The sequence below is a fragment of the Pygoscelis adeliae genome, unplaced genomic scaffold (genome assembly GCF_000699105.1).
Source record: "Pygoscelis adeliae isolate BGI_AS28 unplaced genomic scaffold, ASM69910v1 Scaffold282, whole genome shotgun sequence".
Taxonomy (NCBI): domain Eukaryota; kingdom Metazoa; phylum Chordata; class Aves; order Sphenisciformes; family Spheniscidae; genus Pygoscelis; species Pygoscelis adeliae.
Window position 1 is genome coordinate 3,515,546 of NW_008824352.1, and position 26,226 is coordinate 3,541,771.

General features: G+C 43.3%; 1 protein-coding gene across 1 annotated transcript in view; it reads left to right on the top strand.

Annotated features, from left to right (window-relative positions):
- Positions 1–26,226, top strand: part of COL26A1 (collagen, type XXVI, alpha 1) — a 180,100-nt gene that overhangs the window by 30,511 nt on the left and 123,363 nt on the right. Inside the window, exon 3 of the mRNA XM_009319292.1 lies at positions 5,940–6,043. Coding sequence (XP_009317567.1) covers positions 5,940–6,043 — 104 coding nt within the window. The remainder of the gene's footprint in view (positions 1–5,939; positions 6,044–26,226) is intronic.

Sequence of the window (26,226 nt, forward strand, 5' to 3'; positions counted from 1 at the left end):
AGCAAGGTTGTGAATTTTTATCCTGCTATTTTTTTGCTGTACTCAGTGGTCACGTAGCTATTTCACTCTAGCCTTGGAGCATTCTGTCTCTGCAGCACTTTCTGGCTTCAGAGAATATGAAGATTCCTGTGGAAACCCATAGCTGGCTTGTACAGGGATGGGTTTACCTGGTCTCCATACTTTAGCAAGAACCATTGAAACCCCAAACATGAAATTACTCATCTGTCAGCTTCAAACATCACTCAAAGGTGGGAGAGATGGAAGGGGAGAGCCTTCTTGCAACACAGCAAATCTGGACTGTAATGCCCTTTCCAACTGCCAGTCATTGCATGGGTTTTTCTTTTTTTTCCTTCCAGTATTCTAGCTGGTTTGGCTTATCACAAATGCTATGTGCTTTTGATGACATTTTTAATGTAAGCAGGCTACACATCTTGCATGGATCATGCTTGCTGTTTGGTGTTTTTGAATGTTGGGTTTTCTTTTTTGTTGTTTTGATTTAAACTGAACACATTTCTGCTCCCGGAGGGATTTTACAAGCTAGTTTGCAGAATAACAAAGAAGGAATTCTGCAGGCTCATCTATTTTGGTCTTCTCTGCTTTTGATGGCCCTATTGCTACAGGGTCAGTAGGAGAAGTTGGGGATCTGTCACCCAAGAGATTGGCCTCTAGCTGATGTTTCTCCTCAGTTTCAGAAGTAGTAATGCCACGGGGAAATCCTTCTCTCTTTCCAGTCAGTTGAATAATAAATCCCAGAGCTTATTCCAGTGCGTTAGGATTGCTATTTGAAGTCCTGTTAAACACATAAGAGATCATGTGTAATTCCCTTATTTCTCTCAAAGATGTAGACTCATATGTTTGAAAGAAGATGCTGCTCTCCCATGCACACACGGGATATAAATGTAGGATGAACAGGGCTCCTGCAAACAGGATAGATAGAGGCTCTGGGTGTGTAAGGGATTAGAGCTGTAGCACAAAGACGTGTTCTCAGGTTTGGGAACAGTGTGGATGGCTGTGTGCGGCTGGCTGGGCACAAGTGGAGGGCCATCTGCTTTGTAGATTGTGCACAGGCACAGGTGTCCTCAGGCTGCTAATTGAAGGCCTTTTGATCTTGTCAAGACATGCTGTCTGGGCACTCTTCCCCCTTCCTGGTAGGGAAGTGCAGTGCTGCTCTGCAATAGCACTGACATCTAACTGTTAATAAAGATGGGAGCTGATGATTACTCTGGTGGCATAGAAACATCTGTCTCTGTGTCCTTTGTCTTTCTTGGGCCTGAGAGACTGTGAAGTACTGCCCTTGTACAACTTGGGATGGGAGGTGTATAAGCTTCTGTTTTCTGGGTTTTAGACTCTTGATAAGTTGTGCAAACCAGACATGCTCAGAGTTAAACAGAGTCTTCTTCCTCCCCTTTGGTAAAGGCAGGAGACATGTACAATGGCCTCCAACACTCCTGCAGCTGCAGGTTTTGTTTTTTGTCCAGTGTCTGCAGGAGCATATTTGAAACTCCTCTGGTTATGTTCTTCCCTGGGGAACAGCCTTTGTGCTAGGGAAGCTGGAAGAGCTGGGGCTGCAGGAGGGAAAAAAAAAAAAAAAAGCACAGGGCTGAGTTACAGAGTGATGGGCTCTGCCATGTTTAATAAAACAGGGTCATCAAGGTCTCCTCGGGCACAAACTGCAATGGCTGAATGAATCACACTAACAAAACCATCTCTGGTGAGGTGGAAATGAGTTTCACGCCTTACCTCTCATGTGGTCTTTGTGTACAAACAGCTTTGTTTGTAGGCTGGAGTGGGGATGGTGGTGTTGGGAACCAAATATGTTCTTGATAGCGAAACGGACTCTCTGAGTACACCCATAGGATATTCTTTTCTATGTTAATACTTGCCCAGCTCTTTCCAACCTGCCTTCTTTCCAAGGCAGCCAAGTACTTCAAGATTTGGCTACTTAACCTGATGTATCTAAAATCTGATTTCAGAACACCCTGATTCTCTGTGGGGAACTTTAGATTTTTGGCATGTCTGTAAATCAGGCCATGGGTACCAAAAATTAGAGGAACTACCACGAGCTTTGTTCTGATCCTCTTTTAATGCAGAGGTAGCACTTGTTATAGTGAAGATGGATTCTCCCTGTTTGAAAGACAATATGCCAGTTATATGTACAGGGTTGGACCTACTGGGTTGATATGTGACTTCATTGCCATGAGAATAGTAGGTAAAAGAAAGCTCGGATTCCTTGGTTTCCAGATTCTTTGCCAGTCAAAAAGGCAAGTTCATTCCTCTTGTTATCCTGAAACCCACCTGTAAGCGATGTTGAAACTTTCAACCTGGAACTTGAATAAAAATTAATAGAAGCCTCTGATGGTCATCAAGGTCTCCTCGGGCACAAACTGCAATGGCTGAATGAATCACACTAACAAAACCATCTCTGGTGAGGTGGAAATGAGTTTCACGCCTTACCTCTCATGTGGTCTTTGTGTACAAACAGCTTTGTAAGTGTCAAAGGGCAGAGGAAGCCCACAAAGGGAGAAGGAATTTCCTGTGTGTGACAGGCTGTCCTGCTTGGGTCATGGCACAGATCACGTCTTTCTCTTTGACCTGATTTTTGAGGCTCTGATCCAAGAATGAAAAAAAATCTTGTGTCATGTCTGGCTGTTGTGTTCAGTGACACTTCCTTGAGAGCAAGGGGAACATATCCTTGTGTGCTGAGGCGTGAGACTTGTTGGCTGCCATCCCTCGATGTGTCCTGACCTCTCCAGTATTTCTAGCTTCATACTCCCAAATCAGTTAATCAGTCATCTTGTGCTCCCTCCCCAAATTACCACTTCCTGGGCGGTCACTTAGAGAGACACAAGCAAGAGACTCTGTTTCCCAAATGATGACTGCCTGCAGATGAGCTCCTGTAGCTTGTCTGACACTGAGCAGGCAGCCTCCAAGGACAGCCAGGTGTTTGATCTGATCTAGTAACAGGAGTGGCTGCTAGTTGAGTTTTCTGGGTTCTTCCCTCAGTGTTGCCCCACTCCCTGGGACCTTGCTGTGAGCCTCAGCAAACATGTTGGTAGATGACGCCTATCTCTTGCAGTAGAGTGGCAGGTCCTGGTAACTTGCTTTTCTGTGAAGTGCTTGGAAGGCTTCTGCTGAAGGGGACTGTGTATGCTGAGCACATCCTTTGGCTGTCTGGGAAGCAAAGGGGTGCAGGTTGTGGCTTGTTCTAACCTCTTCTCTTACTGTGGTTTTGCAGATTTCTATGCCAGTGGTTGTGGCTTGGGTGACATCCAAGGGAAAGGCTTCCCTATTCTACTACCAATCCTTTTTTCTGCCTGTTGCGTTTTCCACACGTTTTCATTCTGAGGTTTCTGATCTTTAACAGGTATCTTTTTTCCTCTCCTTTTTCCATGTTTTTTCCTCTCCTTCAATTGCAACACTTGAGGTATCAGACAGTGGTGATGCTTTGCTAGAGGAATTTTCTTTGCTCCCCTCCTGGAATAGCAGTCAGAAATCTGCGTGATGTGAAGTGATGATATATGTAACAACAGACCCTGGTGCCGTGTCACATGATTGAGGAAAAACGATGCTATGAAGAACAGAGCAACTTTAGAGCAAATCGGAGCTAGCAAGCTGGGACCACTTTGCATGCCTGACTGCACGATGCTGAACAGAGCTGCAAATGTCAGGACTCTTCCAGGAAATTCAGGGTGGGTGGTAGGCTGTGACAGCTGAGCTCCACGTTTGTCATGCCCTGAGAAGTCCTCGCTCGTTTGAGGATTAAACTACAGCTACTTCCCCGACACAGAACTGCTGCCAAGATTCCAGTCTGGCTCAAGCCACTCTCCACACTTCATAATGAAGTTTGAGAGAGCTTTAACATCTTGGTGTTGGCAGAAACATGGTTTTAAAATCACGGTGTGGTTGGAGACTAGCTGGCTCCGGACACTGGTAACAGGGCTGGAGACTTTCATCTCAAGGTCAAATCCAGCTGTGGTGTTAGTGACGAAGTCATGAACTTCTGACTGATGGTTCGGGGCTTACGTGTGGAAAGATGTCTCGAGTCCAACGCCAGGACTGGGAGTTGGGAGACTTGGGTTTGGTTCCTGAACTTTGCCAGAGCTGTTCTGAGAGACCCTCAGCAAGACACTTAAAGTCTTCATGCCTTAGGTCTCTCTGTGAAAAAGTGCTGAAGGTCAACCTACATCAACGTGGTGCCAAGTCCTCAAACTCACTCATGACTGCAAACTCCTGAATACCATTGGATGCAGAAGCGCAAAGAACTAGGTGGGACGAGCTGGCTCTGTCCAGCCCGTATTAGACAAGTGCCTGGATCACAGTTGTCGGTATTAGCAGTAACTGGCGTGCTTTTTGGCAACTCAGAGGGTGAGAACGTAATGTTCTCGGGAGACAGTTGCTCTCCCATCACTGGGCGATGCCGTTCCAAGTGCAGGCAGCGCCGTGCTCAGGAGGAAGCTTGTGCAGCCCTCCTCTCTGGTGGCTATAGGAGAAGTTGGTTTCTGTGTTTGGCAGCTGGCATAAATAATCAGCAACAGCTTACTGAGAAATTAGTTTCCCAACGACTGTGTTAACTACGACTGAGCTGCTGCCTTCTTTCCAAGACATACATGGGCAGCCCCTCCTGGCAAGCCTTAGTTACTGCTCTTCAGAGTAACTACCAATGTCACTGCAGTGCCGTCCTGGATGTACACCTGTGCCTGCTACCCCTTGGAGGAGTTTTGGATGAGATTCATGCAATTTCTAGTTCCATTTTGGCCTTGTGCCCAGCTGAGCGTGGGGTAGTGCTGCAGGCAGAGCAGGCTGGGGCAGCGCTCCGTCTCCTGGCGGCTCTCAGCACTGCGGGAGGAGGCTTTTCCCCTGAGGAGACCCGGGTGCTCGGGGCTTGTGTCTGCCTGGCCTTGAGAGAGAAGAATAAAGCTGCAGCCTGCAACACTGTAATCCCAAAGCTTCAGCCTCTCCCTGTGCATGCCAAATTCCTTTGGCTGTTAAACAAGGGTAGGAATTTCGAGGGGAGCTTGTAGATTTACTTCTGTGTTTGCTTTTAGCTTCATGAATTGCAGCAGTGACTTGTCTGGCTGTATACTGGGAAAACTCTGATTTGCCAGCTTTGAAGGGCCGCTGTTTTAAAAGAAAAGCTGGCATTTATGCAACTGTCCTTTTTGCATTGACTTCAGAATCACTGGTGCCTTGCACAGGTCTGCTTGTGTCTGCCGGTAGCCCTCTAGTTTCCAGTGGGGCATGGCAGTACTTATGCTTTAATTGAGACCCTGGGGGTGCTGTGTGCTGTACACAGAGCTAAAAAATGTGTCCTGCAGAACCTCAGCTGTAGTGAGGAAGAGTGTAACCCTATTTCAGATGGGGAAAACTGAGGCACAGGTCAGCTAGCTGTAAAAAAGGCTCCATGCAAATCACTGATGTAGTGTTATGTCATGATGATCTTTGTCACGCTGATGTCTTGATACACCCCAGTGGTGTGGGTGGGAGAAGGGAAGACACCCGAGAGATATATGCAATTTTTGTAGGGAGTAATGTTTTGGAAACTGTATTAGTACTGAGTGAGGAAAGGCTAATGCCAGCCTTTGTTCAATGTCAGAGAAGTCCATGTGGAGGTAGAGTGAAGGAAACAAGTCATCATCTTTGCTACTTGCAACAACTTCGTAGTGATGAGACCTCCACAAAGCATACTGGTGTTATTTGGGGGAGAGGTGTGGGGAAGAAACAGAAGAGTATGAGGGCTTAAGGAGAAAAATAAGGGTTGTCGAATCAGATCCACACTGTGATAAACCCTTGCTCTGTTATTTTGTGTGTCTCCTTTTTCTGCAGCTGGGGGTGGCTGGGTGCTCTGGGGATATATGCAGGCAGGAAGATGTGCTATGAATTAGTAGCAACACTGCCCTTGAGTAGGTAAGTGCATTCTACTGACTCCTTGTTTGTGTTAGTTACAGGACTCTCATCAGGCCCACGTACAAAATGTCCTACCGAACTGTGACCACGCTGGAGTGGAGGTGCTGTCCTGGCTTCACGGGGAGCAACTGTGAAGAGGGTAAGTTATCCGGCAATGCATCTGTCCTTAGAGCAGCAAGGGGATGTGTGGATGGACTGGCTGGGTTGAGTTGGGTTTTGTTACTTAATTTGCTCTACGCCTATCAAACACAGGAACAGATCACCTATCCTCTTCACTCCCCATCATTATCTGAATGCTCACACACAAGCTCTAAAAGGTGGTCTTGGAAAACAGACCATACTGAATGCCTGCAAAGAAGCCTGAACAGGGAGGGGGAAGAAATGAAGAAATGGGTACTCAGGGATGACTTGTTTATAGATGTGCTCATGCTTGGTGTCCCCATTGCACAGTCCTTCAGGAAATGCACTTTCTCCATGTCATTGTGTTATCTTCTCTACATCCTACTGTCATCACCATCAGTTGCTGTAGCTGCTGAAAACTGGCCCCTGGATGGCTGCTTGTAGGAGTTATGCCTGTAAGGTCTGGACACAAATAATATGTGTTCCCAGAGAGCTTTGAATTAAATTAGGCACCTCTGGTTCCCCTTCCCACCTGCCCCCTGACTTATTGGTGCAACATTCAGGTTGCACAGTGCATGTGAAAACACAGTTCTGGGTTTGGTATCTGATCTTTCAGACAGAGGAAAACACAGGGCTCTTTCCAGAGCTGGAAGAAAGTCTTCTCCCTTTCTCATAATGATGGACAAAAAGGGCATGTTTTGCATTTTCCGTCCTAATGTTTTCTGCTTTAACTGTTGCTTCTGGAGCTTTGACACAAGTCCTGCTTCTCCATTGAGTTTCAGGTTTAGGCACTAAGGCATCTGCTGCACCTGTGTCATGAGTGTTCATGGCTTATGAATGGGAGACAAACTAAGCCTTGAGTTTTCTGTTCATTTGCATCAGGTCAACACAGCCTGCCTCTGCTAGCTGGTGAAGGGTCATTGGGGGTGCCCAACATCTAAGACTGCTGTTTGTAGCTGTACCTCGTTTTCTTTCTGCTGTGATATCTTGGTGCTAACCACGCAATTCGGGCAAATCTGTAACTAGAAGTTGTCTTGTTACAGTCACAAAGAATGACGGTTGCAGACAGCAGCTCGCTTCAGGCTGCTGAGGAAACAATAGCTTCCCAGAAGCTCAAGAAAAGTCTTTAAAAGTGACAAAGGTACCCTAAATTGCAGTCTGCAGGAGAGAGCTTTGCATTTTAGCATGCTGCTAAAAGAAGTGAGCCTGGGAAAGAGAAGCTGCTCTGTGCAGCTTGGATTTTTACCTGTCGCTGCAGGGGAGAGGGATGCTAAGGACTGTAGCAGAATCGTTATTTCCAAAGTAGCTGCAGCTCAGCCTGGCCGAGGATCTGACCTGGGACCCAAGAAGCCCATGTGTGCAGCCCATTTGTGCCTGTAGGTTTGGACAGGTGTGAGTAATTACAGCTTAGTGGTGCTGCTGGTGTAAAGGAGAGAATCCAGCTCCCTCCCACAGTGCCAGATCTGTCTCAGCAGAGTTAAGTGGAAATAAAAAGCCAGCGTAAGCTTGTTTGAGAAAGTCAGCAGCGATCTCGCAGGAGCAGGTCTGTGGAACGAGGTGACAATTTTATGCGGTCAGTTTTCAAGGTGGAACTGTTCTTTTGGGCTTGGATACTGTCTGCAGAGTGTGAGCAGAAAGCCAGTAGCAAGCCCTCACTTTCATGTGTGAGATTCTTTTTACCTTTTTTCTTCCCTAAAACATCTGGTGCTACCGACAGTCCCATATCCTTGAAAGAAGGAGGAAAATAAAAAAAAAAAAGACCCCTTTCTAGTACAGCAGGGTTGTGCCACTTAATTTCTAGCAGCAGTATTGATGCTAGTGGTATGCACAGCACCTCAAGCTGTCCAGAGGCATCAATTTTAAAATTGAAGTATTACTTTCTCCTTATGTTAATTCTTAATGTTAGTGTCACTTGAAATTGTAAGTAAAAGAGGCTGAAAAGAGTTTTTTAGGGCTTTTTGGCACCTGATGTAAAGTCTTTTGTACTCTTTCCTTTCTGCACTCTCTCCTACTACAAATTTGGTTCCTCTGAGAGGGTAGGATGCTTACATCTGTGTGGGTCCCTCCTGGAAACAGCAGACAAAAGAAAACTAAACTGAAACAAAACAAAAACAATGCAGTTATGAAGCTACAGCAAATTAGCAGGGTAGAACCTCAAAACACTTTCATCTTTTTTTTATTAGCTAGATTTCTCCTCAATATTTCATTTCATTTGTATGTGCAGCTGGTGCTTTTGATGTTGATGTGAGGTAGGTATGATTGAAGGCAGATTGGACCTGCACTATTTTTAACTTGCCTTCTTGTTATGTTGCAATTGCTCTAATTCTCTGACAGTCACTATTGTTCTCCATGTGTGTCGTGGTTTAACCCCAGCGGGCAACTAAGCCCTACACAGCCGCTCGCTCACTCCCCCCCCAGTGGGAAGGGGGAGAGAATCAGAAGGGTAAAAGTGACAAAACTCGTGGGTTGAGATAAAGACAGTTTAATAGGTAAAGCAAAAGCTGTGCGTGCAAGCAAAGCAAACCAAGGAATTCATTCTCTCCTTCCCATGGGCAGGCAGGTGTTCAGCCATCCCCAGGAAAGCAGGGCTCCATCACGCGTAACGGTGACTTGGGAAGATAAAATGCCATCACTCTGAATGTCCCCTCCTTTCCTCCTTCTTCCCCCAGCTTTATATGCTGAGCATGACATTATATGGTGTGGGATACCCCTTTGGTCAGTTGGGATCAGCTGTCCCAGGCCGTGCACCCCCAGCCTGCTCACTGGTAGGGTGGGGGGAGAAGCAGAAAAGGCCTTGACTGTGTGTCAGCACTGCTCAGCAGTAATGAAAACATCCCTGTGTTATCAACACTGTTTTCAGCACAAATCCAAAACGTAGTCCCATACTAGCTACTGTGGAGAAAATTAACTCTGTCCCAGCCAAAACCAGCACAATGTGTCAGCAGGATAGCAACTACAATGGCGCTGAGCTTCCACTTCAAGATGTCTCCTGTTTCCAGAGACTGAAGTAAAAAGTTTTGTTTCCCAATGGGCCCTGGAATAATAAGGTTGCGTTTTCATGAGTAGGGCAGGCTAAGTCAGGAGATAATGGATTGATCAAGCATACAGAGGAGTTTTGGGAGTTGTATGTGCATGAGCACGGCTGTGCGGTCCCTTCTTCAGACTGATGGTGTTTTTTGCATCTTGAGGCTTGAGAGATCCTATCTATTGATTCTTTCTTTAATCCCCAGTGAGCAGGGTTGACACTAGCTCCTTTTTTGTGCTGTTCTGGAACAGTGTCTTTGGGGGAGCCACTGTAGCCTGTCTGGAGGATGGATTATTTTTACTAGCTGTCTTTTTATGAGGCCTTCCTTGCCCTTTTTTAATTTATTTCTTTTAGCGTTTTATGAGGGAAGATAGGATGGTGGGAGGGTGAACCAAGGAAACCAAGTCAAAGAACTTGAAATCATTCAAAGGCTGCAGTGCAGCTATTTCCAACATGCATACTTTCTTGTTATCTCCCAAATGGCAGGTCAACTTTTCTTTTGCAAAGGATACAGTTCAGCGTGGATGTCTAGCCCCAAAGTATGACAGACTCCTGATGAGACTGGCTTGTTGTAAGCCAGTCTTGTCTCACACTTTCAATGAGAAAACTCCCCTTCCGCAGTAACATACTGTGCTCTGATAGAGCAAGCTGTTAAATGCAATTCGATTATTACAGAGTGTCTTGATCCTCAGCTAATAAGTTTAGCTTGAGAAAGTAACCACTTAACTGTCACCAGCTGGCAGGCACCTACATTAATGCTGAAGGCTGCACATTGTTTAGACTTAAATTATCTTGGGAATTTAACTCTTGCATTGTAGCTGATAAAGAGCAGCAGCATCTGGAGGAAGACCAGCTCTGGAAGCGGGTGCAGATTTTGCTACTCAGTGGGCTATTAATTTACTGAGGTGGGGATGGCTGCTTCCAGTCTGTTTCCTTTAAGTCGACACTGCTTGGGGCTCTCCCCCCCCTTCCCTTCATTGCTTTCCCCTCATGCAAAGGTATGTCAACATTTGAAAGGTCTCTAATTCCTTTATTGTTTTTGTAGAACTGTGACCAGCTAGTTGAGTAGATAGTTAAAAATCACCAGTTGTACCAAGCCTTCCCAAAGGGTTTCTTGCAACTTTCTTGAATGGAGAAAGAGACTTGATGCAAACAAGTCTGGTGAATTTAACTGTCAGTAGATGCTGATTTTTATTTTCCAGTTTCAGGGTTTTTTTGTTTTGTTTAAACTGGAGCCCAAGCCTAGGACAGGAAATGAATCCACTGAGCCACCCAGTCTGCTGACTGCTGATATAAAGAACATATGGACGAGGGCAGTGCAGAGGTGAAGTGGTTTAGCTATTGCAATCATGCATCAAGCTGATTGATTTGAATCCAAGATGATGCTGACATTTCAACTCAGCCTTTTTTCTATATGGCTGAAAGTTCAAAGGCAAGTGCAATCTCTTGGGAGAGGAAAAGTGTCCCTAGCAAGTTCAGGGGCTCAGCGCTGCCCTAGAGCTCTCCAGCTAGGCAAGGTCTTATTTCACTTTACAAATCTAACATAGATTTCTTTCTTGTTTGTTTGTATTGCTTGAATTTGGGACAGTAGCCAGTATCCTATTTACCCCAGAAGCAGATTGATGATAGACAGCTTAGCTGTTTGGGCAAGAAGCAGCTTCAAGAGTAACCTTGGCACCTCTAAAGTGATGCCAATGTGATTCCAAGCTTACTTTTTTTTCCCCTTTCCATAAGAATACAAGTAGGATAGAAAATTTGAGCAGCCTTGTTCAAGTAATGGTTTAATTTAAGAACTTCCCTTCTCCCCCCCCCCCATTTCTTTATTTCAGTTCTTGGAATATTTTTATCTACTTTTAATAACTATTGTTTGCATCTTGTCATCCTGATATTTTTCAAACCTCTTAGATTCCCATGTGTTTACTATTTTCAAAGCAGCATAAGAAAATAAGGACTTTCCTCTTGGTATGATAGAGCGCAAAGACCCTCTCCTTTTTTACTGCTGGTTCACAAAGTTTCTTGGTCTCAGGAGGAGAGATGCAGAACAACATTGCCAGGAAAATCTTAAACTAACAAATGCAATTATGATACAAAATTTGATGAGGCCATGAGAATGAACATCAAAACTAGAGACCTGAAAGTTTGAAAGCCCATTAAAGTGCTCTAGAAGGAAGGGTATTCAAAGTGGTGTTGATGGGACCTCACTTCTCCAAGTCTTGGGTTTGCTCCCCTGTGAACCATTAAACATAGAACTGTCAATCTATGTGAAAATACACTGAAGATTGTGGAGTAACATTTCCCATATCACAGTAGTTCTCTTCAGGAGTTGAGCTTGTGTGAGTTTTTTCCTTTTGTCAAGTACTTTAGTTCTTTCTTGTTTCTCCCTCTTCCTCATAGCCACCATTTGGAAGTAAGGGGAGTTAAGTCTGTGTATCACATACAGAGCTCTTTGCTGCCACTGAGGATTTTTTATCTTGTCCTTAGAAACTGAGAAAATGTAAGAGAAGGCAGTGGGAGTCAAGAGAGGCATTGCACTATCTGTTCCTATTGCTGCTAAATCCTAGTACGGTGAAGTTTTCCCACTTCAGGAGAGTCCAACTCCTGTCATAATCAAAGTAAAAGCTTCCATTTGAACAGTGAAATTCTCCCAGAGGTGGTTGTCGCGGTCCTCTCTGGTTAGCAGGGCGGTTCTATGCTGCGAATGTGTGGCAGACTGAGATACCTTCCTTTCAAGTTTGGATCTAGCACAGATCCTTGCACGTATGTAGTTATCTACTAGAGACTGGCTCAGTAATTCCTTTAGTGAAATGTGACTTTGCTCTCATTTTGAGACCTTTGTTTCGAAGTCCAACGTTTGGTTCCACATAGCAAACTTGCTTCTAAAAATATCTTCTCATTCCAAAGTTTAATGTTTATTAGATACGATAAGTGAATTATGTGAATACATGTTATAGACTATTAAGTGCAACCTGAATTTCCTAATAATTATCTAGTTAGTAAAGCAATTACTAAGTAGGTAGTAAAATGTGGTAACTAACTCTGTAAACTTACCTTCAAAAGTATTTCATGAAAAAACATCAGAACATGTTGATCACCCGTGATGGGATTGCTGATGTATGAAAGCAGCTTTCTGAGTAATGATGTTTGTGTACCTATAGTACACGGGTGTTGGATGGTATCTACCCTGGTATTTTCTTCCATAGCATATGCCTCCAGCTCCTCCATATGTTATACCTCCTTCTGCTTGTGTTTTGGGTGGCCTCTTCAACATAAGGCAGAAGGTCCACCAGAAGTTTCCCAAACTACTCTACAACGTGTCACCCAATTCCTATCCACTGCCATCACCATGCTGACCATTTGGCAACCTCTGGCTTCAGGCATAACATCTGTGTCATCCTTGATCAAATTTTCTGAGGAGTTCCTGGAGTGTGTGGTCACTGTTGGAAGAATGTGCAGCCTGCTGAGAGCGCTTTCTTGGCATCAGTGCTGTGTGACTACTTGAACAATTTCTAAATGTTCATCTTTTCTTTCAATACACAGTAACAAAAAAAAAAATCAAAAACCCAAACAAACAAAAAACCAAACCCTGTCAGATTTCCAAAGATTTTGATGCTGCATTCCAGCATCTGAGTAGTTTCATTTTTTTTGGACATTTTTAATCTGAACAGAGAGAATTTCATTCAGCACCTGATGTCAAAATATTCCGAGTGCTAAATATCTGCAGATATTATCTAAACATAATTAGAAAAGCTGCATGCCGTACTGTTACATTGTCCCAATCTTTTTCGCTCCCATCAAATTACTGTGGTACGTAGAGAATCTTTTTTATTTTGATAAGCTATTTGTTTAGTTTCCCAAATGTATTGGACGCTTTCTGTTTCACTTAGCTGTGTGTTTCTTAACTCACAAGTGACAGACCCACCTATTTATAGTTAATGGCTTTCCAAATTGCTTTATTTCTAATCAGGAGTGAACATAACTTTACCTTGGGTAGGGCTCACACAGGACCAGGCTGTGAGGCTCTGTGCGCATCTACTCTGCCTGGATCATTCTCGCCATGCTGGCACGATTCTGCCAACTGCTGTCAAAGGAGACAAGCATGTGGGCTTCTTTAACAACTTCTGCCTGTCTGTAGGTGCTGGAATAACTAATTGATAGGCGTGTTTTCTGGGAAGTGGTGGGGTGCAGCAGGAGGAGGTTAGAGTTGAGAAGGAGGTCCTGGGTGGTTGACTTGAGCTTCTGAACCCCTACTGCTGTAGTAAAGCAGGTTCTGCCATTACACAGAACGGGTGCCAGTGGCAAGGCATGGCTCTGCCATGTCTCTGCCAGTGTTGCTGCTTCCTAAAGAAGTTTCACCTTCATCTTCCATGCAACTGTCTTTAGTGTATGAAAACAAGTAGAGTCGCAATCGTGATCCTGGATTTGCTGGAAAGACCAAAAATGATGAATTACTAGAATTAGATGGTCTATGAAATTGGGCAGGGTCTTCATTTTTGCCTGTTAGAGATGGCAGGGGTTGGTTCTGCCTTGAAGCTGGGAGCCTCTTGAGGTTCTTTTTATCTGCTTCAGTGACAGAGCAAGTAAGTGCTGACAAGCTGGGCTACATTAGAGGCAACTGTTGTCAAAAATATTGTCAATCGGTGATTGGAGCCGCCATTGGCGATGCTAGTTTCATTGAATCCTACTTTGAGTACTTGTGATCCTGTAAAGAACATAAAGGATAGTAATCTTGAAGCACTCAGCAAAGCAGATAAACAACTAGGAAAATGTCCACAGAAAGAAATTGCTTTCATTAGGGAGTTATAATGTGTTGATCACAGGAGTAGATGAGCAAAATTTTCAGGACACTGCTGGTAAGGAGGTCAGCCAAGGGGACACAGTGCTCTTTGCGAACTCTGCTGTGAGCCTGTAAAGAAAGCTTGAGGGAGAGTGGAAAAGGTAGACCTTTGACTCCAGTAGCTGGTTACTGAATGGCAAATGCTGCCAATTCTTATTCATTTGTGGTGCTAGTGTGTTTTTTAACAGGTTAGGACTTCCTGATGGGATCAACTTGATCAGCCAGGAGAGTAGAAGCATGGAAATCGGGCACTGCATATCTCTTTCTCTTGACCAAAGATTCGGGGATGGTGGAGCTGAGAGCCTTTAAGAAGTATTTTGTATTAGACTTGTATAAGCATTCTTAGACACATCTCTGGTGGTTGATTTGTTAGATATTGAAACTTTTGCACCCAGGTGAGCTCTTGAATTACTTGGGAATAGAATTTGAGGTGTGGGTTCTGAAGAGCCCATACAACCTCTTGACAGTGTTGTCTTCCTTTCATAATCCTTACTGGCTCTTTCAACCCTATGCTTTTAACTTGCTGCTTTCTCATGTAGATGTTTCCTTCAGAGCTTCTGTCTTCCCCAAAAATTATCACTTATTTCCCATCCATCCTCACAACGGTGAACCTTTTATTTGCTTGAGGCCATTAGAAGGGAGTTGTGTTTTCCCCATATGTAAGACTTGCATTATTACAGTCTCCGGGATAATAAATCTACATTGTGAACTTCTAAATCTGCTTAGGAATTGGAGGGGATTTCAAAGGACAGCTGACTTCTTTATTCTTCCTCCTTCCCTCCCCCCCCCCCCCCCCTCCTCCTCCTCCTCCTCCTCCTCTTTCTTCTTCGAGTTCAGGTTTGTTTTGGGGTTTTTCAGTTTGTTTTTTTTTTTTTAAATATATTTGGCCTTGTCAAACTTCACAAACTGTGGTGAAATCTTGCAACAGAAGGATTACCTAAGAAATATAGGGATTGTCTTGCTTTCATCAGGTTTAGAAATGCTTCTGACATAAAAGCAATTCTGCTTTTACTGCAGGGAGCTGGAATAACTATCGCTAGTCCATGCTAAACTCTAATCCTGAGGTGGACAATCGTCAGCTCAGAGGGCAGTGAATGGACAAGATGGTCATGACACTTTTTCTTTTAAATATTTATTTTGGTAAGCCACAGATTGCAGGATGATCTCCCTGAAAACCTGTCCACAGAGGCTGTCCTAACATGAGTTGTGCAAAATGTATTCCTGCCCTTTTGGAGAAGTCTGAAAAGTGTATAATAATGAGATAGCTAAGGTAGGTGCTCATAACTTGGGGAGATATCCCACGTGGCGTATTTGCTGCTTTCACAGGTGGTTGGGCTGTGTGAGAAGGCTGGCTCCTTTGATTTCCAGTATCCAAATCTGGAGACATCTTCTGATGGCTGCTAGTTTTTGCCACCTGCCTTCCTAACCTTTATGGGTTGAGTTGATGTTGCTGGTCTATGAAGAATAGAGGAGGGATGACCTTGAGGAAGCAATTTGTGTAAACAGACCAGATTGTTGCTATTATTAAGAGTCACGTGGAAATAGCCAGAAGGTTGGAGGACTTAGCTAAGCCATCAATTCTGGCCAGGATAAGGACTTTGGACTGAACGCAGAGCGTGCTGCAAAGTTCATGCAGCTGCTGCCAGTGTAGTGTCCTCCTGTGTTGAAAGGAGGATGTGACACCTTATGCTGTCAGTCCTGCAAATGTAGTTAGTACCAAAATAATGAAAAACATTCTCCTGAAAAAATCCACCCTATTTCTCTTTTCTGCAGAAATTCCTGTCAGAGGTGGTGAAGGAAGGGTGGGGTTGTGTTTAAAACAAAAGTTAGCAGTTTCTGGAGTGCACACCACACTGCCAGTCACATATGGAAGTGCTAAATGAGACGAATAGTTCCTAATTGGTGTCCACTGTTCATTTTGATGCCTTTCAAGTGAATTATAGATAACAATGGAATAAGAATTAAAACCATCTGCTAAAACTGTATCTAAGCTTCCTTGCTGCTGCAATAACTTATTTAATTTTTTTTTTTTAAATCAGGAATAAGAAATGAGGCTTAGGCCTTTAATATGAAGTGCCTACAGTTGGAAGGGGTGGCAATGAAAAGGACTATCTTCTTTCCTTCACTGAATTTGCAAGGCTATTGCACATTTAACAAGCTGTTTTGCATTTAATTTTTGAGCATAACACTTAAGAAATTACAGCTCCCTCCCCATTGCTTTTAAAGGGCTTGGTTATGAAATGTGTGGACTTAATGTTGCTGTCAAACAGTGTTGAATGGAATGGTTCGTTGAGGAAGAACTTGTTGAATTTCTTCCAGGAGAATACTTGAGCGGCCAAGTAATGCCTGATGTGCAGAGTGCCATCTCTTTTCTGATGAGTGCAGTAATTTATTTACTTTTAATTATCCTCAATATCTGGCCCTAGCAGTGGAGACTTGCACAGATATGAATGTTGGTGAGAATAAGGGAGATGTGAGTGGGATCATTCCTGGTTTTCATTCCTAGATATAATCTTCACCTCTAGGTGTGACTCTGGCTTCAGAGTCCTGCTGCCATCTCTTATTTCTGTCTTGTCACATACTGGAGGAGAGACGAGAACATACTTTGCACCACATGAGTTCTAAGATTCCTGTGCAGAGCTGTTCTAATAATGAGTTGTCACTTTGCATGAGTGATGGAGGAATATCTCGTACTGCTGAGGTTTAAAGACATGAGAGTAAAGGAAATTCCTTTAGACGGGAGACTTCATTGCCAGCTTTCCACAGACGGCAGATGGACAGGCCAATTTACTCTTTTTGCAAAGAGTTTTCTAACAGTTTTAAAGCTGTTGACAGTGCAAGCTGTTTGCATGTGTAAGTGGTAAGAAGGGTATAAGGTGTTGCAAGGCAAAGGGGAAAGGCTGAAGAAGGCCATAGAGTATATAGGGAGTAGTGCAGTTGGTAGCAAGCTGAACCGGAGCCAAACTTTGGGGTGAGGCAGGTGGAGATCTTTCTGTTTCCACCTTAGGGACTCTTGCCTCTTTTTTTTTTTTTTAATGTAGGTTTTTCATTAAATGAGTTAATGCAGTTGGTACAATAACATTTGTGTTTTCTGTGATAACTAATTCCAGTTGCGGCCTGCTCAAAAACATCAACATAATGAAGAGCTCATGCAAGTGCAGTACCTAAGCAGGCTAAGCCTCATCCACACAAAAGCTTTCTTCAGGCAGAAGAGATTTACTGGGGACCTAAATCTCCAGTACAACCATTACAACTATTCTGGGATGCTTTGCCATGTGGAAATGGGATTGCAAGGAGTTGGGATGCAGGTGGAATTGGTATTGCAAGCCCAGGAGTAGGAACAGAGGAGGATTTGCCAGAGAAGCTTGAGACTGGCTTTGTGTTTTGTAGAAGACTTCAAGGTGAAAGCAAGAGGTAGGCATCAAATTCCCGTGTTGCTGAATCCTAGACTTTATTCTTATTCAATTCCTTGTTATTAAAAGGGGAACCAAAAGTGTTCCTCCAAATAATAATTTCTAGTGGAGTTGAATTTCAGTTTAACACGGAGAGGTGCTAGGCAAAAGCATGTTCAATGCGTGTCATTCCAACATCGTGTCATGTCTCTGTGAGCTAGTTAGCAGGATAAAGGCAGCAAAGTTAGTACAGCTCCATTCGGGAAGCTGCAGGAATGTTCATTAGATGGAGCAACTTCGAAATACACAGTTCACTCAAAAGAAATCCTGTGCTCTAACTAGTAAGGGTTCAGATTGTGTCAGTTTGGGCAGAGGTGTCAAATGGACTTGTACCAGGGACTGTTCTCAGTCCAGTATGGCTTGCTATTTCATTTCAAAGTTAATGTAAGGAATGGAGAGCGCCCTCTAATCAGATCTCTGTGTGATAGAGGCTGAGCAGTACTGGGAATACCTGGTAGACTAGGATTAAAATGCAGTCAAATCTTGATTAAATTGTAGACTTGGGCAGAAATCCATAAAGTGAGATTGTCAAGGACAGTCGCAGAGGCAGGAATAATCAAGTGCACAAAATGGAAGGAGACTCTGAAGGTAGCAGGATCCCAGGGGAGGGAATGGAGTTTGTGGAAGATGGTAGAATGAAGCTCTGCTCTAAGCTCAGGAGAAGAAATGCCATCCTGGAGTCTGGTGCTACAAATACTCTGACCAGGTGTAATGTTTAGTACTAATGCATCCATGAGACTGCCTGACACACAACAGTTAAAATGTTTATGAATAGGGGTGCCTGCCTGTGTATGAGATTGTCATACACAGAGAGGTCAAGTTTCAGCATTTACAGTAACTTCAGCCTTGTTACTGCTTAATTCATGTGAGAGCTAGTCCTAACTGGTGTTGCACATCTGAGCCCCACGATCTTAGATATTGTAAGGGGTGTGTTGCATCTGTAAAGGAAAGCATTTGGCTGGGAAAGGAATATGCCTTTTGTAGTTGATGGGATTTGAATATGTCATACTGTTAAATAATTAGATCGGTTAACTTTGACTACTAGCTAGAGTAGTTAGTAGGTATATGTTATATACGCAACTGAAAATAGCATCAGCCCAAATGAGCTTTTCTAAAAATAACATAATTAGCAGTCATTAAGGGCTTAACTCATCTTTTTCAAATCTGGACAAGAAGTAGGTATAAAGTCATTCTAATGACTACATGCATGTGATTACAAAGAGGAGGAAACATTTAATCAGTTCCTAAACTAGTGTAGCATTGCAAGATATCCTGATTTTCACTGCAGCGAAAAGAACACTTGTTGGATAGGTCTTTAGCAACTTTACAGTTCCAAAATAAATGAAGGCTGGGAAAGACTTGCTGGTAAACTTTCTGAAGAAATTGGCTATGATTCTATCTACTGTGAGCTAGTTTTTGAACAACATTTAATAAAAGACTCCATCAAAATGTGTAAGAGAGTGAAACATCACCATTTAAACAGGTCGTACTAGGTCCCTCAACCACCAAAGCAGGAAAGACATTAAGGAATGGCTCTATGAAAATCCACTGTCATGAAGTTCATTAAAGACTGATAAATTTTATTCTGGACTCGTAACATATGCTTCTTGCTCGGGCTCCTGATTTGTCTCCTCCTTGGATAATGCATCCAAATCCACAAGTAACATGCAAGTTTGCATTTCATTTTGAGCCCAGCAGGCATACGGCAATGAGGTTACAAGACCTTTCCAAATGAGCCTGGAGGGACTTGTTGGCTAGAGTTTGAATTTCTGGCAGGCAGCTTACTCCAGCTCTTTTCTGTAATAAACTCAGGGTTCAGTCCCCGGCCTCTTATAGATACTGAGCACTGTTGCGTGTCTCTGGATAATCAGTCACTGGAAAGGCACAGATGTTTCAAGATGCGTAGCAATGGGTGCAGCATATAAGAAAGGCAACATCAGGGTCATACTACAGATGCAACCACATCTTACATGTGTTCTTTCTTCACAGGAAAATTCTTGTAACATTTGCGGTTTTCTGGTTGCTAATACCATCAAATGAATAACACAAAAACTAATAATGCTTGTGACTTTTATTTGCTGTTCATTAAGCCTTGCAATGCCATGGATGGCTGATGCCTCTACTGCAGGCAGATCCAATAGAAGAGCATTACAGTAATGAATAGTGGTGTGCAGGATTGACCAAAGCAGTGGCTTAAATTAATTTGGGCAGCAATTCTAACAAAGTCAGAAGGATTATAGATATATGGGACTAGAAGATGTCCTAGTCCTTGCCTGGTTGTAGAGATATTAAGAGATGGTTGAAGAAATTCCTGCATTTTTTTCTTTTCCTGTAAATGAAATACACTCCTTGTTACACAAGCATAAAAGAGAAGAAAACAAACCCAGTGAGGATTTGGAATTTGATGTTTAGTTTGTTTGTAAATGATGACTTTTGTAGCAGTAATGCTAAAGAAGTCTTTGGTGTGTATCCACTGTGGAAAGTGTAGGGGCCTATACTGATTTCTTTGTGGTCCTTCGTTTTAAAAACCTTGAGGAACATTCATGGCAGGTGGACTTCAATTAGACTACTTCTTGTCGCTAGTGACTATGCCAAATGTGGCTCCCTAGATCAAGCGCTAGAGGTTTCTGTTGAAGGTGTCAGGTCTTGTTCTCATAGAAAGTGTTTTCTACAGCACAAGCTGTAGAAACTGCTGTGGTACTGTTGAGACACTGACGGAAATTGTGAAGTGTCTTGGTTAATTAGTTCTTCTCCAGTGGCCAATTTGGGCGATAGATACAAAACTATTGCTGTTGTCAGCCAGTGTCTTTTAGCTTCAATGGTAGAGGCTTGTGCTTAAGTAACAAAGATTCTGGTTTTCTCTTTACTGGTGGTGGGAGTTGTTAAATCCATATGGCTCATAGTACTTGCGTAGTGATGGCTCCAAATGCTGCAGTTAGTTGTATTGCTGCAGGGCTTTACACTGTAAAATATTATAGCCTATTAAATAAGGGGAACAAGCTATTCCTAAAGTTGGCTTATTTGATCTTTTCAAACTTCCTCAAGTGATTAAGCAAACAGTGGCTTTTCAAGCATTCTCCAGTTGTATTACCTGCTAAACACATCTCCCGGTGTGATCTGCCAAAGATGCCTTGAACGCTGTCCTTCTGCTGTGTACTTGCTAGTCCTTGTGGAAACATAAATAAGCAGTTATTTCTACTGCATCTAGACTGTCTGGGTGGGATGCAGAGGATGGGTATTGGTTTATGTTTAATATAACGTAAACTTGAAGATTCTTGCTTTTTGTCTTAATATTAGCACTCACAGCAAGACAGCAGCTTATTAGCTACACAGGAAATAAACGATTCTCCTTGCTATGCGAGTAGTTCAAGTTTGTTTATAGTATGTGTCTGTACAAAGGTATCATCCTTGCCCTGCGCTTGTCTTAAGGAAGCAGAATGATTTCTAGCAGTGGTGATTAGGATGATAACCATAAAACTGTAAGTTCTTTACAGAACAGTAAAGATCTTGAAGTAACAAGATCCTTCATACAATTAATGGGGAATGTGAATGAGCGTTTAGATGGCTCTATTAATGTCTAGTGGCAGACTTTTCTAGAATGAGTGTCCTTTGACACTCAGCACTGGTCTCCTAGACCTGGACAATTGTGAATACTATAAAGTCTGGAATATAAACCTTCACCCTGGAATCTGTTTTTGCTACAAATTCAGCCATGTTAAGCTTTGGTCTTTGATTTAAGCAGGAGAGACAGAGTAAAAGTAAGTTTCACTCTTCAAACTCATTAAAAGCTGGTAGGAGAAAGAGAAGACCGTGTTCCTGAAGGTATATCAAAAGCTGATTATTTATCAGTCCTTTGTCCTTAGAGTTGTGATGATCCCAGAGTGAGTGAGTATCCTTTTTCCAATCCACATGGTTTTGTACCTCGTTTGTATCTCAAATCGGCAGAAACTCTGATCTTCACCTGGCTTTTTATGGCAGCTTGTAGAACTGTAAATGTGAATACACTCTGACAGCAAACCCTAAATCAACCTTTGGTCACTGCAAGCTGGAATGATTTGAAAACCTGTGTAACCTTTTGACCAAACCTGGGCTGATGTTCAACATCTTTAACAAGAACTGAAGCCAGAACAGCCCTGATGACTTCAGATTTTCGTTATAAGCCAGCTGTAGACCCTAATGTACACTCAGGTTGGGACAGAGGATGTAATGGGCCAGCTGCACCATTTGGGCAGGAATGTGCTTGCCCCCTTCGGATCCTGTGAGCAATGGCATTCTCACTGCTGCTCTTATCTGGCATTGAAAAGCAGGGGCCGCTTTCTCCTCCTTTTCACCACTGCTCATGAGCATCAGCTATCTCAGAGCAGTCTTTGTCAGCACCTGTCATGGTTTTCCTTTGCTCTCCAGCTCTCACCATGGCGCTGAATGGTGTGACGCTGTGGGCTGCTCCCTGTCAATAATCAGTATAGCTCTGCACAAACCCTGCATTACAACAGTGTGCCGGGTTTGTCGGTCCAGGTTTGAGTCCCTGGTGTGCGTGTGATTTGAAAGGAGCCTGAACCATTGATGTGGAACTGGGGAGTTGTGTGTTAAATTCTTTGTTCTGGCACAGATCTTGGTGTGACTTGACGTTACATTGATGGGGATTGATCCAGGCAGGGATATGATAGCTCTGCATCTGCATTAACCAGCTGAATAGAAGCTAGATTCAGTTTGAGTGCAATAATCAGCCTCTTATTTAGCCCTATTAGTGCAGTAGCGTGGGTCCTCTCCTGTTGGCTATTAGCTGAAATGGTTCCCTGTTTCTGAGTGGGTGTTGGAAGAGCTAAGAAGTAATCATCAAGTTTTTTTCTGACTAATACAGATGACAGAGGAAAGTTGGACTACTTATGTTTATATATGTAGGAAAAGTAGTATAACAAAACTCTGTGGGGCCTGTTTTTTCTGATTCCGTGGGGAAGGTGATTTTACTTTAAAACACATAAATACGTTGATTCTACCCACTCACATTCTTGTAACTGTGAGCACTTGTGTGGTCTGGATTGGATGACTTGTGACATGGAGAAAAAGGGACAGTGGTTGTCAAGTCCTGTGTCTTTTGGGTCTTTCCTGACTGGTGATGACGGCTGGATTTTGGACAGTTTTACGCCTTCTAGATATCAACAATAGTTATGATGTATCCTTTTGACTTAGAATTTTGCTTACGTCATCCTCTATAACTCTTATCCAAGGTTGCTGCCCATTGTCTTTGACCTTTTTTGGATATCTTCAGGGCTATAGTTTGTCTTCCCGTTGAGATAACAGGAAGAGGCATGGTGTGTGCTGTGTGATGTAACCTTCGTGTGTATTTCATTCTTATCAATGTTAAAGTTTCTGTCAAAAAAACCAGTTGGCAGTTGGACTAGGTGATTGTTGTAGGTCCCTTCCAACTGGGACTGTTCTATTCTAAAAATAAATAATTTGTGTGTGTGACATACCTGTGCCTTTTGAGATGCATGTTACAGACTATGTGTTCCACCCAATGCACCTGTAGACCCAGGTTTCTCTTCAGGATCTTTGGGTTGCCTTGGATGTGACAGCGCGGGAGTTCCTCTGTACTTGCTGCCATAAAGACAGTTTTGATGTGCACTGAGGCATCCTCCTGTGTGCTCTAATCCTAGCTCCTGCTCCTCCTTGGCTAGCTCTAGTATCCAGCGTGCCCGTGCTTACAATGCCAGTATAGCATGGGTATCTTTGCTTCTATGGAACCTCTAACTTGGGCCAAAAAAAAAAAAAAACCCCACACCCCCCCCCCCCCCCCCCCCAAAAGCCAAAACCCAAAACCAAAATATTATTTAGTGTTCAGGTTGCACAGGGTTTTTTACCCATTCCGATGTCTAAATTCCACTTCATTGACGCAATAGGATGCTTCAGGCCACACTCTCCAGGACAGTGATTGCAACTCTTCATGTGATTAAAGTCACTTGGCGAGCAGCTCTTATCACCAGGGGGTTCATTCCTCTAGTAAGAGTGGCTGGTGGATGTTAACTATGCTGTAGTTCCAGCTTTTGTAGCCTCAGGATTTTTGTCTCGATAGTGAGAATATGCTGGTATTTGTTGTTATCCCACCTGAGACCCACAGGCTTACTTTGCTGTATTTGGATAACTGGTTTATCGTATGGGCATACAGCAAGGTCTAGTGTGTCTGTCTGTAGCTGTCAATCTCCGTAGGCATACAGTAGATGGTTTTTATTGCCCTTGCTTATCTGGCTGTCCTTCACTGTTTTAATATGAACCATACCAAATAAAGCTGCCTGAGAATTGAAGATTATCTATGGTATTCATCACTTTTAGGAAGGGGAGTTGGTTTAATGTTGGCTTTTAGCATTTGCTAGGCCTTGTCTCCTTGACAGAAAACAACAGACTAAAACGATTACCAAGAACAGCTGCTTAGAAGGGGCTTTGGATATTTTTTCCGCTTTTGCTGACCTGAACCACAGCAATTATAAGTTCTGGTTATTGTAAACTTACCACAGAACACAAGGCATACCTTAAAATGATGTCATGTCTAGACACACAATTCAGGTATAAATTATGGAGAGAAAGTAGCTTGTTCAGTGGTTAAACTGTAAAAATTTAACAAGATATTTCTGTGTCTCTAGCCTTCACTCTTGCATACGTATTTCTTTACCTCTTACCAGGAGAATTCTGTGACTGCCTCTTAATTTTTTTGTGTTGGGAGATGGAATTTCCTCCCTGTTCTCCATTTCATTTCCTATTTCTGCCTTGCTGGGTCTCGAGGGAAACAGTGGAGCCATCTACTTAGAGCCCAGAACTAGAGAGGAAGACTCTTGGGTCCAGTCATGACTCAGGCAAGGTCACACAAGGGGTGATATACGGCAACCTTTTAAAAAACTGGCTTGCTATTTTGGGTTACTTTGTTTTATGGGGTGGTAGGGGAAAAGAGAACTCCTCCACTGTGGTGCCCAGATACTTGATTTTCAGAAGTATTCACTGTTCACAGTTTTGGCAACATCCCTGGAGTCCCTAGTGGGGTTGCATGGGCCTTATGTTTAAGGGTAGGTTGGGCCCTATTTACAGCAGGCTTGTCTATTTGATTACGCTAATCGAATTTCTGTCTAGAGTCTCTGTTGCCTCTGTGTGTGTGAATGGTGGAGTGTAGCTAAGATGTTATGGGCAATCTCATACCTGGGTACTAAAACCTTGCAAGCTCAGAGGATGGCTCTTGTAGGTGCCGCACAGAACAGCACATGCAGAAGTCACTTCTGTGCTCTCCACCATCAGTTATTCAGGCATAACTCCACTGCTTCATAGGGAGCACTCCCCTGCTAACAACGGCCTAGCTAGTCTATTGACTTATTAAAATACACAGTTTCCCACACTTGGCCTGGGCTTAATTTCACGATGAGATCGGAATTATTGGCTTACTATCTGGTGTAATCTATACCTTTCAGGTACCTGCTATGAAATGCAGACTTTGGAGGTGGAAGAGGCCTGTTGGGTTAACAAGCCGGTGCAGGACTATTCTCTATCGCATATTCTGTTGTGCTTTTCTGGGCCTAATTACACAGTCCTCAAGTGAAGGAATTTGGCAAGAATAATCTTCTGTTTTAACTGGTATTTGGTCTCAAGTTCTCTTAGCTTTTTCAGTCATCTCCATTATAGCATGCTGCCATCTAGAATTTCTTTTCTCTGTCTGTGTAGATGCCTATTGCAGACTTTGTTTCCAGGTCCAGGTATGATGCCTCTTCTCATCTGAAGAGCACCTTGTTCTCCCCAGATACCTGCTCTGCCATCTGTGTGTCTGCTTGAGGACAAGGTTTCTGCTTCAGGCCAATAACTGTGTCTGGATCTAACTCTTATCACACCTGGGCCTCTCCTGATCTTTTTTTAACCCATAATCACATTAGTTTGTTTTCTGGAAGCTGTCTACACTGAGGGTCTCTGGAGGCGACTTCTAATGCTTGGCAAGCAGAGATGGCAGTTGATGGTATAGAAGTTGTTCTGTTCTTGTTGCCACAGAGACAGTTTTGAGATACACTGAAGAACTATTTCACTCTATTTTCAGCGCATGCAGCAAGGCTTTTGTTTCCAAAGCGGCACATGTCTGCGGTCTTGTTAACTTGAAGCATCCGCACTGGCAGTTAGTGTGCTGGGAAGGGAAGACTTTTCTTTGGTATCCACAAACTTAGGTGGGCAAGCCCTAAGCCTTGACTCACTCCCACGTACCTGGTTTTTTGATAACACAGCTATCAAGTCAACTTTCCTATATGTCATATAGATGTCAGATCTGTTCTGGAACCATGACTTTCCTGTCTTGACCTGATATTTGTGATCAGAAAGTCCCAATTTGCCCGAGGCCCTTTTTGCTGTCCCGCTTCTCAGGGTCATAGCAAGACTTGTTTTCATTTGGATGCATTTTTATCAATTGTTTCTCCTGGTCCCTTTGTCCGTATCAGCAGGGAATGACCTTTTTGCTGCATTGTTTCTCTGCATTTGCACCCTGCTGCGTTGTTGTTTGCAAAGCATTATATGGAAGATGAACATAGCAAGCAACTTGCAAGGAGCCCAACGTCCTTAGAGTGGTTAATGCACTGTGCAGAGTGTGGTTAGGTGACAAGCCTTGTAATACTTATGAATGAACTGCACCACAAATTGTTACAACATCTTCAGAGATCAATAAACAAAATGATTGTGTGCAGCAAAGCCGTGAAGTAGATGCTTCCACAGGAATACTTTGTTGTATCAAGAGTACTTGAGCAATTAAAACTTCCACTGTACCCTTCCAATCCATTGCACAGGCTGAGGTGGCCTTAGGGCCCCTTTTCAGCTTTTGATTGAGTGATTGTTTTTGTACATAGATGTCTGTCTGTTTCATTTTTTAATGGCTATTA